Genomic DNA, 13,853 nt, shown 5'->3' with positions numbered 1-13,853 from the left:
AAAAAAAAAAAAAAAAAAAAAAAAAAAGAATTCAGTTCTAATTGCAGTAGTTTCGCACTGGGGAACGTTTGCCAGAATTGCACACAGCCATGGGGCTGACCAGAAAGCTGAGTCCATCTTTGTGGCTGGAGATGTTTCAATAACCCTTGCACTACTCTGCTCCACTCCTGCACCAGTCCTGTGCCTACCTGAGCAGTGGAATTAAAGCAGTGGAACCAATCCCCTCTCAGCTGGGTTATACTTTCACTGGTTATCAGAAGTTTCTGGTACTGCTGGGGGGTGGAGAGGAGGACTGGCAGAACATCCTGCCCTGCTCGCTAGACTCTGCATGTCATAATGGTACAATGTGTATGAGTTTGGGTAGCTCTGCCGGCTGTACTGGAAGTGATCTGTCAAGATGTTGTTGCGGCCGTACTGCTAGTCCCCGTGCTGGGGGAAGAGGATGCTGTTGTGGGGCTTCTCCAGGGGGCTCCAATGATGCTCCTTACTGCTCAGGTCCCCCATCATGACAGGGAGGGCTTCCGGGCTTGCTGATTCGTATCTTACTTGGTCTTATTGCACAGAAGGACCCCCAGGATGGCCGTCATCGTGCCCAGGACGTTGGTGCTGGTGACCAACGTCACCGGCATGATCAGGGGCACCGTGATGACCATGATTCTCTTGGTGGCATTGGCAACCGAGTAGCTCAGAGGGCTGATGAAGTTGAGGATGCAGAAGGCAATGACGTTCTGGGCAAAGTTACAGAAGCTGCTGACAGCCAGGAGCAGAAGCATCCAAGGCCACTGGGACACATAGGTGAGGTCACTGCTGACCAGGAAAGCTCAGAGGTCCATCAGGTCCCACGTGGGGATCCTATAAAAGACAGCATGGCAGCCCAAGATGTTCAGCAGCTGGAGATGGTGGATCCTTGACTCTCGTAATACCTTTTTGGAGAAAATATTCTGAAGTGAGAAGCACAGTGTGGCAGCAACGGCGCTGACAAGCCCCCACATGTCGAAGGACAACTTGGTGACTGTGGCCAGCAGGACGCCACTGATGATGGGGATGAGTGACAGGTACACCTTGGTGCTCTGTTTCTCCATGATGATCCAGGACGGGAGGACCACCCAGATGGGCATGGTGGCCTTGACGGTGTGCGCGTAGGACGCAGGCACCTTCCAGATGCTGACGTGCGCGGACACTGACACGAAGTACTTAACGAAGGCAAGCAGCAGCACGTAACGCGGTTAGAAGCGCGGTGACCACAGCCAGCTGGGCTGCTGATGCAGACGGGGCCCAGGGCACAAGAAAAGCAGCGCCAGGCACAGAGCAGAGGCGGGAGACCCGTGCACAGCGCCAGGATGTGGCACAGCGACAGGGTTACGGGGAATGGGAAGGCGCTCTGGGTCACCTTGTTGACCACACTGCCACCCCCGCCCCACGGCTCCCAGTCCCCCTGCGCCCCCTACCTGTTATTTTAAAACAGACTTTGTAAAATGCTAAAAATCAGCTTCTTTCTTAACTACCTAAACAGTACCATTTTGATGTATACTAATTGCTTTGCTTGTTAACTCTTATAATGATGACTGTGTTATTTAGGATATGGCTTAACTACTGTAATAAAACATGCAAAATACAATGGCTAAAACAAAATGGAATTTTATTTAGCGCTCATGCAGCAGTTTGTAGTTAGACGTGTTCCATTATGTCAGACCAGTTTGCTCCATGAACTCATTCAAGGTCCAAACTTCTTTGCTTCTTGTTCCTCCACTAGAATCCACTCAGGCATTGTCATCCTCTGAATGCTCAGGGTTGGGTTACTGCCAGTTCATAGTTTCAGCTAAGGGAAGGGGAAAGAGACCACAGGAGGGCCTTACATCCCCTCTGTTTTGAGTGCCTGGGAGTGTGCACATCACTTTTCATGTTCCATTGGCAGAAACTTAGTCACACACCATACCTAATTTCAGAGGAAGCTGGGAAATATACAGTAGCTGGGAAGTCAATCTAGAAATACATTTTATTAATTACAGATTAATTTTTTTTTGTCTTCTTCAGTTAGATGTAATCATAGCTGATTTGGATGGAGGCACTATTAAAATTCCTGAATGTATTCACCTCTCTTCCCTTCCGGAACCACTTCTACATCAGACTCAAGCAGCTCTTTCTTTGGTATGATATATTTTTTATAGTAATTTTCTCTCGATTTAAATCTAAACTAAGATAATTGGATATCATTTATTGACAGTGTAATTACTTAAAAAAGAGATATCTTCTTAAAACATGAATATATTCTCATATAGTAGTTAGAATAAGATTATTTATGAGATATTATCTAAAGAATATACTTTGAATCCTAACTGAATATTTGTTCTACATTCATTTTTTCACTCAACATACTTATTTAGTAGTTACTATATACTGAATACTGTGCTAGGTATTGGAAACACACCTGTGAAAACAAGACCAGACTATGCCTCGAAATCCCTGAATCTCCTAACATCCCTCATTAGTAGCTAGCACCTGTTTCTTTTCCTTTACCTTCCTTATTGACATCTCATTTCTCTTGGGTAGGTGTGCTTCTTGCAAAACAGTGTGATAACAACTGGTCATTGTTTCCAAGTTACTACAAAAAAGATGTAACCTAGTGATAAATTAAATGTCCAGCATTCTGTGCAATGAAGTTTTAAGAAATATTGTGACTTGGGTGTTTCTCATTGAAACAAATTTAATTTTTTTGTCAACCTTTGTTTATTTTTAAAAGTACAGTATTTTATTTTACTGACAACATTTTAGGTGCCCATTTATTCATCATCAGAAATTTGAAACTTAGAAATTTTGCTTTCCCTTTCAAGCCATTACTAGAACTAAGACCTTCATATTCTTCTTGAATAGTATTCCAGTCTGAGCTGTTTAAAATCTTTTTTTTTTCCCCCCTTAAACAGGAACTTAGGAACTCAGAAGTCTAGGATTACCAGGAGGGATTTATTCTCAGAAATTTCCAAATTTGTGTTAGTCCTTATGTTGTTATAGTGGTATCTATGGAATGGGAACATTTAGAGAAGACTGACTTTTCCTAATATAATTTGTAATCTGGGATACAAGGTGTGATAGAGTAAAAAGAAACTAGTTTAGGAGTTAGGAGAACTAAATTCCAGTCTACATCCTGCCACTTGATATTTTGAGCAAATCACATTACATCTCTAGGCCTCTGTTTCCTAGTCTTTATCAATAGGATGAATGTTTCATACAAAGGATGACAAATGACTGTTTCCCAGAGTGAAGTATCGAGATGATTTGGGGTAGTATGTGGCAACATTTTTTATTTTAATAATTATGTATTATAATGTTTATTAAAAATAGCATACAACACCTGTGACTTCACAGATGGTATCATCTAAGAAAATACTAGATTTAAAGAGATAAGGTAATTTAAAGACATTTTAAAGAAAAATATTAGCTAAATAACTGCATCAGTTGTATATGGATGTAGCAAAAGCTGAGAAGGTAGTATTTGAGTGATTGAAAAAAGTTTTATGTTTCTAGAAATATTAAATATGTTTTAAAATCTTATGTATGATTACTTAATGATATTTTTAATTATTCAGGAATTAGGTACCAAAATTAACAAAGATTAAGATTTTAGTTCTTAAATCAGTGGTTCTTAGTAGAGGTTCTGCTGCACACTGGTAAACCTTAACCTACAACACCTGTGCCACCAAGTTTAATCAGTGAGTAAAATTCATTTCTGATAAAACTGAGTATGCCTATTTATGTAGTGTTCAAGCACTGTGGTGGATTATGTACTACAGTGTACATGAGAGCATAGTATGCTGGCAAAATAGGACCATAAAGAAATCACATTTGATGGACTGTGTGGGAGATTTGACACACAAGTATATGAGCTTCATTTGGTCAGTAAATAATTGTAATCAAATGGTTACACAGTACTCCAACTGTATAATAATCATGGATAATTTTATAGACATGAAGATGTTATTATACTGTAGTAATATTTGGTGATTGGATTGTAAATATTATCGATATTTTGGTGTCGTGTATAAGTGTTGTTTTGAGTCTTTTGGTCTATTGTAAGTATATTACGAAACGCTGAGTATTTGAAAATGATTCTGCAAAGACAAAAATTTGCTACATAATGATACAAAGTTTTTTTTTTTTTAAGTCCTGCATGGACCTTTCTTTCCCACCTGCTCCCCAACCTGCTTTCCTTCAAAGCCTAACACAAATGTTAGTTACCTTATTTTTTAACTTTCCCTAGGTTGAATTAATTATACTTAATATTTATATATTACTATTTTATATATTTATAATACTTGTCACATTGTGTTATACTGTTACCCCTCTGGACTGTGAGGTTCATAAATTTATTTCCTTTCTCCTCAGTATTTTAATTAATTAACTAATTAATTTTTAATTACACTAAGAAACATAAAAACAAATGCTTAAGATTTTCAACTGTATAGACAAATAACTCTGCCCTAGACCATTCTGTTCCCAGAAGTGACTACTGTTTTACAGTTTAGTGTGTATTTCAGAACTTTACATTTTCATTTATATATATATCAGTGCATGTACATATATAGATTTAGGATTTATTTTGTTTTATATTCAAATAAATGAAAACACACTATGTGTGTTTTTCTAGAACGTGGGGTTTTTTAAATAATTAATTTGTTATTTATTTATTTATTTTTGGTTGCGTTGGGTCTTCGTTGCTGCATGCTGGCTTTCTCTAGTTGCAGCAAGCGGGGGCTACTCTTTGTTGTGGTGTGCAGGCTTCTCATTGCAGTGGCTTCCCTTGTTGTGGAGCACAGGCTCTAGGCGCGCAGCCTTCAGTAGTTGTGGCGCGCAGGCTCAGTAGTTGTGGCTCACAGGCTCTAGAGTGCAGGCTCAGTAGTTGTGGCACATGGGCTTAGTTGCTCCGCAGCATGTGGGATCTTCCCGGATCAGGGCTCAAATCTGTGTCCCCTGCATTGACATGCGGATTCTTAACCACTGGACCACCAGGGAAGTCCCTAGAACATGTTTTTTAATTAAATATTTTTTCTTGCTTTTCACATAGTACATACAGAGCTGCCTCAGCTAACTCATTGTATTTCATGGAGGGAATGTATTGTAATTCATGTACTGACACTTTTTCATCTTAATGCCCCAGGTAGATCAAATAATAGATTTTATTGATATTACGATCTTTTACGTAACAAAGCTTCTTTGCTTTAGATTCTACACCCAGATTTGGAAGTAGCAGATCATGCTTTTCCCCCTCCACGAACGGCTTTATCCCATTCAAAAATGCTGGTAAGAAGTTTAATATTTAAATTTGATGTTTTTTAAAAGAGTTGCCTTTCTTTGTATGTTTTTCAAAGAAGCTGAGTATAATGAGAGTTAGATGGACAGCCTAGTAAAGGTGTGCCAAATTAGAAATTAGGAGAATTGTCACTGACTGACCTTGTGACCTGCTCAAGGGGAAGCCTGAGGCGGTACACTGACTAGGAGGGGAGTAAGCTAAGACTGTTGCTCTGAGGAGGCATGAGTAAGTATGGGACAAAAAATCAGAACCTAGGTTAGAGCCTGAAAAACTGTGCCAAGCATCAAATCAAAAGGGTCAGGCAAGGATATAAAAGGGAAGCTTACAAAAAATGGAAACAGAGATTGTTGGTTACAGGAGAGAATTAAGTTTAAGGAGTGAGTGGATGAATGTATCTCCAAATGGAAGCCATAAAAGAGTGAATATATAACAGAGACCCTTTTTTTATTTTGATCAATGCATTTCTTAGAGATGAGCTTTGTGGTAAGTAAGGAACATTATAGAGCTGCACACCTTTGACAAATTATGAAGCATTTTTAACTGTTTCTTCGTCAATTAAATAAGAGGACTGAATAAATCTGTGTTTCCTTAGAGTTCTAAAACTATGATTTTAAAAAAATCTGAATTATCAAAACAGATTTTTGTCATACCTTATTAATATAAGAATAGATTTTTAGAAATTGGATAAACTTTGGAACAGTTTCATAAGCCTTTAAAATACAGTCTTGAGTGTTTTCTTTTGTATTTGTGACTGTAATTCATTTGATGGATATAAAAATCAAATGACTTGGGAAATATGCCCTTCTCTAACATGGTGAAAGGGGAGACCCTGTGATTTATGTTTTTTTCTGAGAGGAAAATTGGATATACTAGAGGCAAGTTTTGTTTGGTTCAGCTTTTAAAAGAACTATTTAACGGCCTCTACTCTCCAACAATGGGACAGACTAGATGCCCATCACTTAATGCTGCCACAAATGAGACTTCTGTGTAGGAAGCACAGACAGATTTATTAAATAATCTCTCAGGTTCTTTCCAACTTTTTGACTTTGTGATTTTTCGTTTGTTTTTTTAAGAAATTTAATTATCTAACATATTTCTTCTTATATTTTCAGGATAAAGAAGTGCGTGCAGTTTTTCTTAGATTATTTGCACAGCTTTTCCAAGGATATAGATCATGCTTACAACTCATAAGAATTCATGCAGAACCAGTAATACATTTTCACAAGGTAAGATGTAATACCATATTGTATGTATCCAAAATGTAGACTCCAATTTAATAAAACAACTTGGTTGTCTTTTTCTAGCCATGTATTTTGATCTTAATTTATCAAGTGTGATTATTTAAAATCTCTGCTTTTTGTGGTTAGGTGATAATTTTTTTCTTTTTTTATTTATTTTTATTGGAATGTAGTTAATTTACAGTGTCGTATTAGTGCCAGGTGTGTGATAATCTTTAATAGTACTGTGGAGCTGACATATTTTCCTTTATAGTATGGTAACTTTAAATTGATTTTTCTTTTAAAATTGAGGTTATTTCTGATTTCCCCTCCTGCTTTACAGACAGATTCATTTTTATTCTTTTCAATACATGTAGTATTTCAGGTATCAAAACCCTTTTAGAGAGGAATGTATTTTTTAACAACACATTTATGCATGAAGACATTTATTCAGGCTTTGATCTTTCTATTATATTTCTGTTTTGATCATTCATCCATTACTAAGTGATAACTTATTCATTTCACATTTTCTTTCTTTACAGACAGCTTTCTTGGGACAGCGTGGTTTGGTTGAGAATGATTTCCTCACAAAAGTTCTCAATGGAATGGCATTTGCAGGTTTTGTTTCAGAAAGAGGTCCTCCCTATAGATCCTGTGATCTTTTTGATGAGGTATAGTTCTTATCAAATGAATGCATTATTTACACACAAAATTAGACTAGTAGATAAAAGTAGAGAAGTAGTGTTTTAAACATTTAATCAAAATCAAAAATATTTATTATTATGCATATCAGATCTTGATGTTTATAATGTGAATTAGAAAAATTAGAAAAAAATATAATTATTGGATGTCTCAGAAATACATAAAAATCTTGAACAGCTGAATTTTTTTTTGGCCCCTCTGTGCAGCTTGCAGGATCTTAGTTCTCTGACCAGGGATGGAACCTGTATCCCCAGCAGTGGAAGCATGGAGTCCTAACCACTGGACCACCAGGGAATTCCCTTGAACAACTGAATTTTAAATATTTGATTAAAATCTTTTTGGGGCTTCCCTGGTGGCACAGTGGGTGAGAGTCCGCCTGCCGATGCAGGGGACATGGGTTCATGCCCCGGTCCGGGAAGATCCCACATGCCGCGGAGCAGCTAGGCGCGTGAGCCATGGCCGCTGAGCCTGCGCGTCCGGAGTCTGTGCTCCGCAACGGGAGAGGCCACAACAGTGAGAGGCCCGCGTACCGCAAAAAAAATAAAATAAAATCTTTTTGAAAAATTGACAGTGACTATATAGATAGAACTTATCAGTTTTATAGAGAGAAAGATCCAAGTTCAATGTATAAATATTTTATTTCAGACTGCAGTTACATTTAATCTATCAGTGTCCTAGAGCCATAGTTTAGCTAAGCTGTTCTTTTTTTTTTTTTTTTAACTGTTATCGTTATTTTAATCAAAGCTTGGAAAATAAAGTAGGGAAGACACAATTTCAGTTCCTTGGTAAAAGATAGAACCACAAATAAGGGTGTTTTCTTAAGTACTAATCCTTGGAAAATATAGCAGATTTCAAGTAAGAATTAGCACCTTCTTTGCGTTTAGCTAAGCCATTCTTACTAATCCATAATCAGCATTTGTCTAGCTCCCTTAGGAGATACTAAGTATATTTAAGACAGATTTAGTCTCTATCTTCAAGGAATTGGCCATATAAAGGAAAAGTTAGGGCAGATGCAACTCAAAATAAGGATCCTATTTTTTGCTAGTTGTGATTTTTCTTATTGTAATTCATCTTTCCATTTATCATTTAACTATGTTCATAGCAGCCCATTCTGGTGGATAGAACAATGACTCTTACTCCCATTTCAATTTCTGGAAGAACATTATATTGGAACCAATAAATGTAAAAGTTCTTAGAAGTCTATAAAAGAAAAACACTCCTGGCACCCAAGGTAGTGAGGAATAGTAATAGTGATCATATTATGCTGCTGGTGGTTTTATTTTATATAGAGAAGTTAGGAATCAAGGTTTTAAAGATGCTTGGTTCAGAGAAGGGTCTTTTATTCTCTGTAAAGATAGTTAAGTAAGGTAAGAATGAAAGAAAAGGCACATGTTTTAGTTCTGAGTATGGAGATCTGCACCAAATGCTTTACTTAATAATAGCACAAAGCATGTGAAGATCTAGGAGAGATTGCCCTGAGGTGGACAGTTTTTTCTGATCACTGTTGATCTCTGATTCTCTAATATGATTGATCATTGATTATCTAATACTAACATATACCAGCCTTTAGATCTTGAACTAAGTAATTGATACATAATGTTTTATGTGGATGAATTAGGTGCTCCCCAGGGTCCTTTCTAGCACCTATGCTTTATTAGTCTCTGAAGCATTCTAAATAGTAACATTGGTTTATGTACCCTTTGCTTTCTATCCAAATTCCTTTAGTAGCTCTCTCTGGCATCTTCATCACAACTAATAACCCAGATTGATTACTTCCAGAAAACTTGCTTGCCGACTTGCCACAGCCTCTGACTGTATTTGTAAGTGCTTCCCTTGTCTGAAGTGCTCTCTTTCTCCTTTTCAGTCCATTTTCCATACTCTCCTCATATCTCACCACCTCCTCCAGACTTTTCCAGAGTAGAAGACTCTGAGAGCCACTAGTCTGCATTAGCCTTTATTTTATGTCTGTAACTTTATACGGCAACTTGTCTTTTATTATGTTCATTTATACACATAAGGGATAGATAGATAGATAGATAGATAGATAGATAGATGGATTGATTCTTCAGTTTGGAAACAATGATAAGGCAAGGACTCTGTGTGAGATTCCTATTGGGTCTCCCCTTAGTGTTCATCCAGTTCTGTGTTCTGTCTACAGTGATGATTTTTGATGCCTTATTGATGTTGTTACTTGAAAACTAGTTATTTGTATGTTTACTTCAGTCAAGGGCTTAAAGAAAATGGAACACCAGACCTAAGTAATTTCTTCTTCTACCCTCTTTGGCCATTTAACTGGTTTGCAGGGGAATGTGCTTTTAGGAAAATCGCACTTGCTCCTGGGAAAGGGATCCTTGTTTTCATTTAGCCAGGGGCAGCCTACCACACACAAGGCTTATGGAGCTTGGAGTGACAGCTTGTGCTGTGTGTTGTCTTATCCCCACACTCTCATCAAATAAACCTGCTAGAAGGAAAGAAACGTTTGACTTTCTTTGGCAATCCTTCTGAATCCTGGCCTAGAAGAGGTGGAGTCATAGTTTTGTATGTCTGTCTGCTCTAGTGAATCTATTAGTTCCTTGCATGAAAATTCCTACATTATACCCTTTAAAAAAAACCAATCTGTTTACCTCCTCCCTATACCTCATTTTTTCCTGTCAGTACTCTTTGCTGTACTCCAAGTGTACACACTAGCACAGTTCTCCCAGTAAGTTAGTTGGTTAGGAAATGGATCAGAGTTTATATAATTTGAGAACCAGAAGGAACCTAAAGGTCATCTTGTTCTTCCATCTTATTTTAGAGATGAAGAAACTGAAGCTCAGGAGTTTTAGTGACTTGTTTCAAATCATGCTGTTAGCATGCTAGGACTAGAGTGACCCAACTTGAACATTTGGTTCATATTTTGTGAGTTAGGGAAATGTTTGAAGACTTTCTGACCATCTGAAATTCTCTGAGAGAATTCTCTGAGTGAGGCCTGGAGAATGAGAGAAGAATCTGAGTTCCAGAAATGACTTTTTCCAAGAAGAAACAGGACCCTAAATCATCAGAGAGAGACCACCAGAACATGCAAGGGCTTGATTGACTCTGGAACTGTAGAATAGAGGCAAAACCCAGTAAAAATCTAAAATACTTTGTTTTAATAATAGTATACATTTTGGATGCTTTTTAGTTTGCAAATTGTGTGAAATTTTCACACGGTTTTCTATATTCAGCATATTTGGGAGTTGATGTTTTACCATTTGATTCTTTTTCGAAGTTGGTAGCTTTTGAAGTAGAGCGAATTAAAATTGAAGAAAATAACCCACTGAAGATGATAAAGCATGTCAGAGAACTTGCTGAGCAGCTATTCAAAAATGTAAGTAAGTATATTTATTTAGACAGTCATTAATTTTAAAAGTATTAATAAAATATTTTGTTTAAAAAATTAAAAAGCTTTGTATTCCTAGTGATTATCTCTTTTGTTCTGATTTAAAACCTTTGGGACTATGAGTTACAAGATATTACAGTTGGTGCTGTGCATCCAAATAGACCTCACTTCTCAAAGTGATTTTCCTGTCAGTTGCTGTATTACGAAAACATATTAGTCACAATTTTCCAGTTTGTCATTTGCCTTCATTGTGATTTTCATTTAGGTCTCTGTCTTCTTAAGAGCGTATTGAACATTTTTGAGATGTAAAGATTAGACTCATTGGAAACCAGAACTGCGTCAGACAGAATTGATCAATTTACTCTGCTTTAGCTTGGTACAGTGATTGTCCACTGTATCAGGAAAAACTTTTGAGTTGTATTGTTTTGAACATATAGGGAGTGAAAAGCTGAAAGAAAGAAAGAAAGAAAACTGTCAGGTGACTACAGAAACTCAAGGGTGAAAATATTCCCTGAGAGGAGAAATACAATAACTTAAAAAGACTGGAAGGTGGTAAAGTGTGCATTTGGATACCAGGAAAGAAGAAAACCTAAGATGCACGCAGAAAAGTGGATTGTGGCTAATGATTTCTCCTGCGTGTGAAGCTTTTCAGAGTTGAATCTTTTTACTAAGTAAAGGGAAGTAAGTGGGAAGTATGGTTTTCCAGGGGAAAGTTGAGGGAAGATGCATTTTAGAGGAAATACAGTTAAGAAAGATTTGGGGTCGGTATCCTGGTATTGTATAACTTCATTATTTGAATAGGTGGACCTTTTTGGACGTTGGATCATTAGTCAGTGCTTTGTCACATCCATTCGAAATCTGAGAACCAATTGGATAAAAACATGAATACTAAACTGTGTTTCTTTGTTTCATATTATTCAGTTATTTATGAATTTTATTCCTGAAGTTATTTTAAAATTTATCCCTTGGACTGATATCCTAAATTCCACATTTATAACTGTGTCCAATATAATAAATCTGTTTCTTGATTAGTATGCTGAAACTTAAAAAGAATTCTGTCAGAAGGAAAACTTGTGTTCTGTGCTGGTCTTTGCCATTTATTGTCAATATGATGGCTGTATAGAGCTAATGTGTAGCGTGATCACATGAGAAAATTCTGTTGACCTATTGTAATAATAATAAATATTGAGTGTTTAGCACAACGTGCCAGGCATGGAATTAAGCACTTTACATACATCATCTCTAATCCTTATAACAAGGTAAAATAGGTGTCATTATCCCCATTTTACTGGGAATAATTGGCTCAGGATCATATGGTTATTAAGTAATTGAATCCAGATTTTAAATTCAGGAATTTTCCTTTATCCAGATCCTAAGACTATCTTCTTTCACTCCATTAGGCTGGCTCATCTCCAATTGGAAAAATAGTGGTACTTCCAAAGGCTGACTTTATACTTTTTTCTTTATAAAGCTCTTTAATGTATTTTCTCATTTGACTTGAAAATGGCCCTGTGAGGTAGATAGGGCAGGTGTTGATATGTGAGGAAATTGAAGATTAGAAAGGTTTTTTCCTTGCCTACTAGGAGTGATTTATTTATGGATTTCAAAGAATAGCAAAACATCAAATGGGAATCAGTGTTTGAGTCTCTGGGACTGATCCCTTTAATAACTGAATATCTATTTCTTGCATTTTTACAAGACTATTCCAGAACTGCAAAATTTTATAGCCAGTAAGTGACCAGAGCTGGGGTTGTGACCCAGGTTTGTCTCTATCACAGGACAGAATTTGCAGTGTATGTAAGGGAGTGTGCCAAGCCATTTTGATGCAAAAACAAAGTAACTGAAATATAATGATAGCTTAAATTTAATCTGTAACTTAAATTTTACGATACGTAGCTTACGCTAAGCCAAAACAAAACTGAAAACTGCAATAAAATAAATAGTAATTATATGTTCTTAAGGGTGATTGTAAAACACAAACAGCCCCCATCCTATAGAATAGCACTTTTAAAGTGATCATCGTGAGGGATGTATTACTAGGTAAGATATGGAAATCTCCCTTCAAATGTACTCTGCATTTCTTTAGCCCTTGCTGGGCTTTTTCCCCTCCACAGTCTAATTCTGTTCCATTTAATTTAATCAAATCTGTTCATTCAGTATGTATATTAGGTACCTACTAGTTCCAGGCATTTTCTAGGTACATGATTCCACTAATATCCTTGAGAAGGGGATACACATACATGATGAATGAGTATTTGAGAATATTCCAATGGATTATCATCAGACTTTATGAGATTCCTTCCAGTTCTGTGATTCTAAATCCATGATGGTCCTAAAGTAAATATAAAGTTTTTTTCTGAAGTAAATAGAAAGTTTTTTCTGAAGTAAATACAAAGTTAAAAACAGACATGATGGTAAAGTTACTTTCTTGGGTTGTGTAGGAAGTTGAGGGGAGGGAGGAAGGATGGTCTCAATGCAAGGAAAATAATCCAGATGGTTCTATTTTTAACTAGTCTTTTTTTTTTATCACATTTCTAAAATTCCCTTTTGGTAAGCAAAAACCAACCATATAATTTGACTGTTTCTTTATTATTGGGTTAGAATTGAGACCTGGTGATTCCATTCAGATGTTTGTAAATACTTTATTGCACTGAAGTCTGGTATGTGTATCTAGCCTCTCTCTTTCACTTCCCTTTGAAGTACCTCAGAAACAAACGTTAACTGTCCAGTTTCTTATCATCATTCCCTTATAGTGCTTTTCAGTGAGTAGGGATGAATTGTAGGAATGTGAGTAGACGTGAGTAGGATGAATTGCAACCGGGTTTAGCTGCTCTTTTAACTTTCTGAAGCTTCCTAAATAATTAAGAAAAGTGTTTGGTGAGTTTGGTGGAGAAGGGAAAGGGAAGGTGGAATGAAGACAAAGGAAAGGAATAAATCCATTAGAGACAAATGTGTAAGTGTTGGCAAAGTTATACCATGAAGAGTTTTATTGGCCATACATTGGTACAGCTTTTCTTTCCATGCCGGCTTGATAATACTGTGTCTGCCTACTTTGGCTATCAGAATTCTTGATGTCTACGTGACAGCACATTTAGCTACTCACCTGCTCTTTCTCTATGATTCTTGGTATACACTTATAAAAGACAACTAGCTGAATGCAAAATGAGAATATTAAGATAGGTCAGATCAAGAGCTTTATAAACATCTGTTCCAAGGCAACAAGAAATCAACTGGACATGTGTTTTACTGTTTTACATAGTGCAGTTTT

At 36.9% G+C, this 13,853-nt stretch overlaps 1 protein-coding gene and 1 pseudogene across 4 annotated transcripts in view; one reads left to right on the top strand and one right to left on the bottom strand.

Moving 5' to 3' along the window:
* Nucleotides 1-13,853, top strand: part of SBF2 (SET binding factor 2) — a 519,569-nt gene that overhangs the window by 295,869 nt on the left and 209,847 nt on the right. For all 4 annotated transcript variants that reach the window (XM_024119088.3, XM_028501227.2, XM_024119087.3 and 1 more), the window contains 5 exons: nt 2,035-2,148; nt 5,218-5,295; nt 6,418-6,531; nt 7,065-7,193; nt 10,475-10,573. In XM_024119088.3, the coding sequence (XP_023974856.1) occupies nt 2,035-2,148; nt 5,218-5,295; nt 6,418-6,531; nt 7,065-7,193; nt 10,475-10,573 (534 nt within the window). The remainder of the gene's footprint in view (nt 1-2,034; nt 2,149-5,217; nt 5,296-6,417; nt 6,532-7,064; nt 7,194-10,474; nt 10,574-13,853) is intronic.
* LOC102996527 (solute carrier family 35 member E1-like) lies at nt 17-1,997 on the bottom strand (annotated as a pseudogene).

Source organism: Physeter macrocephalus, chromosome 16, assembly GCF_002837175.3.
Source record: "Physeter macrocephalus isolate SW-GA chromosome 16, ASM283717v5, whole genome shotgun sequence".
NCBI lineage: Eukaryota > Metazoa > Chordata > Mammalia > Artiodactyla > Physeteridae > Physeter > Physeter macrocephalus.
This window is presented reverse-complemented; position numbering and strand designations above follow the sequence as displayed.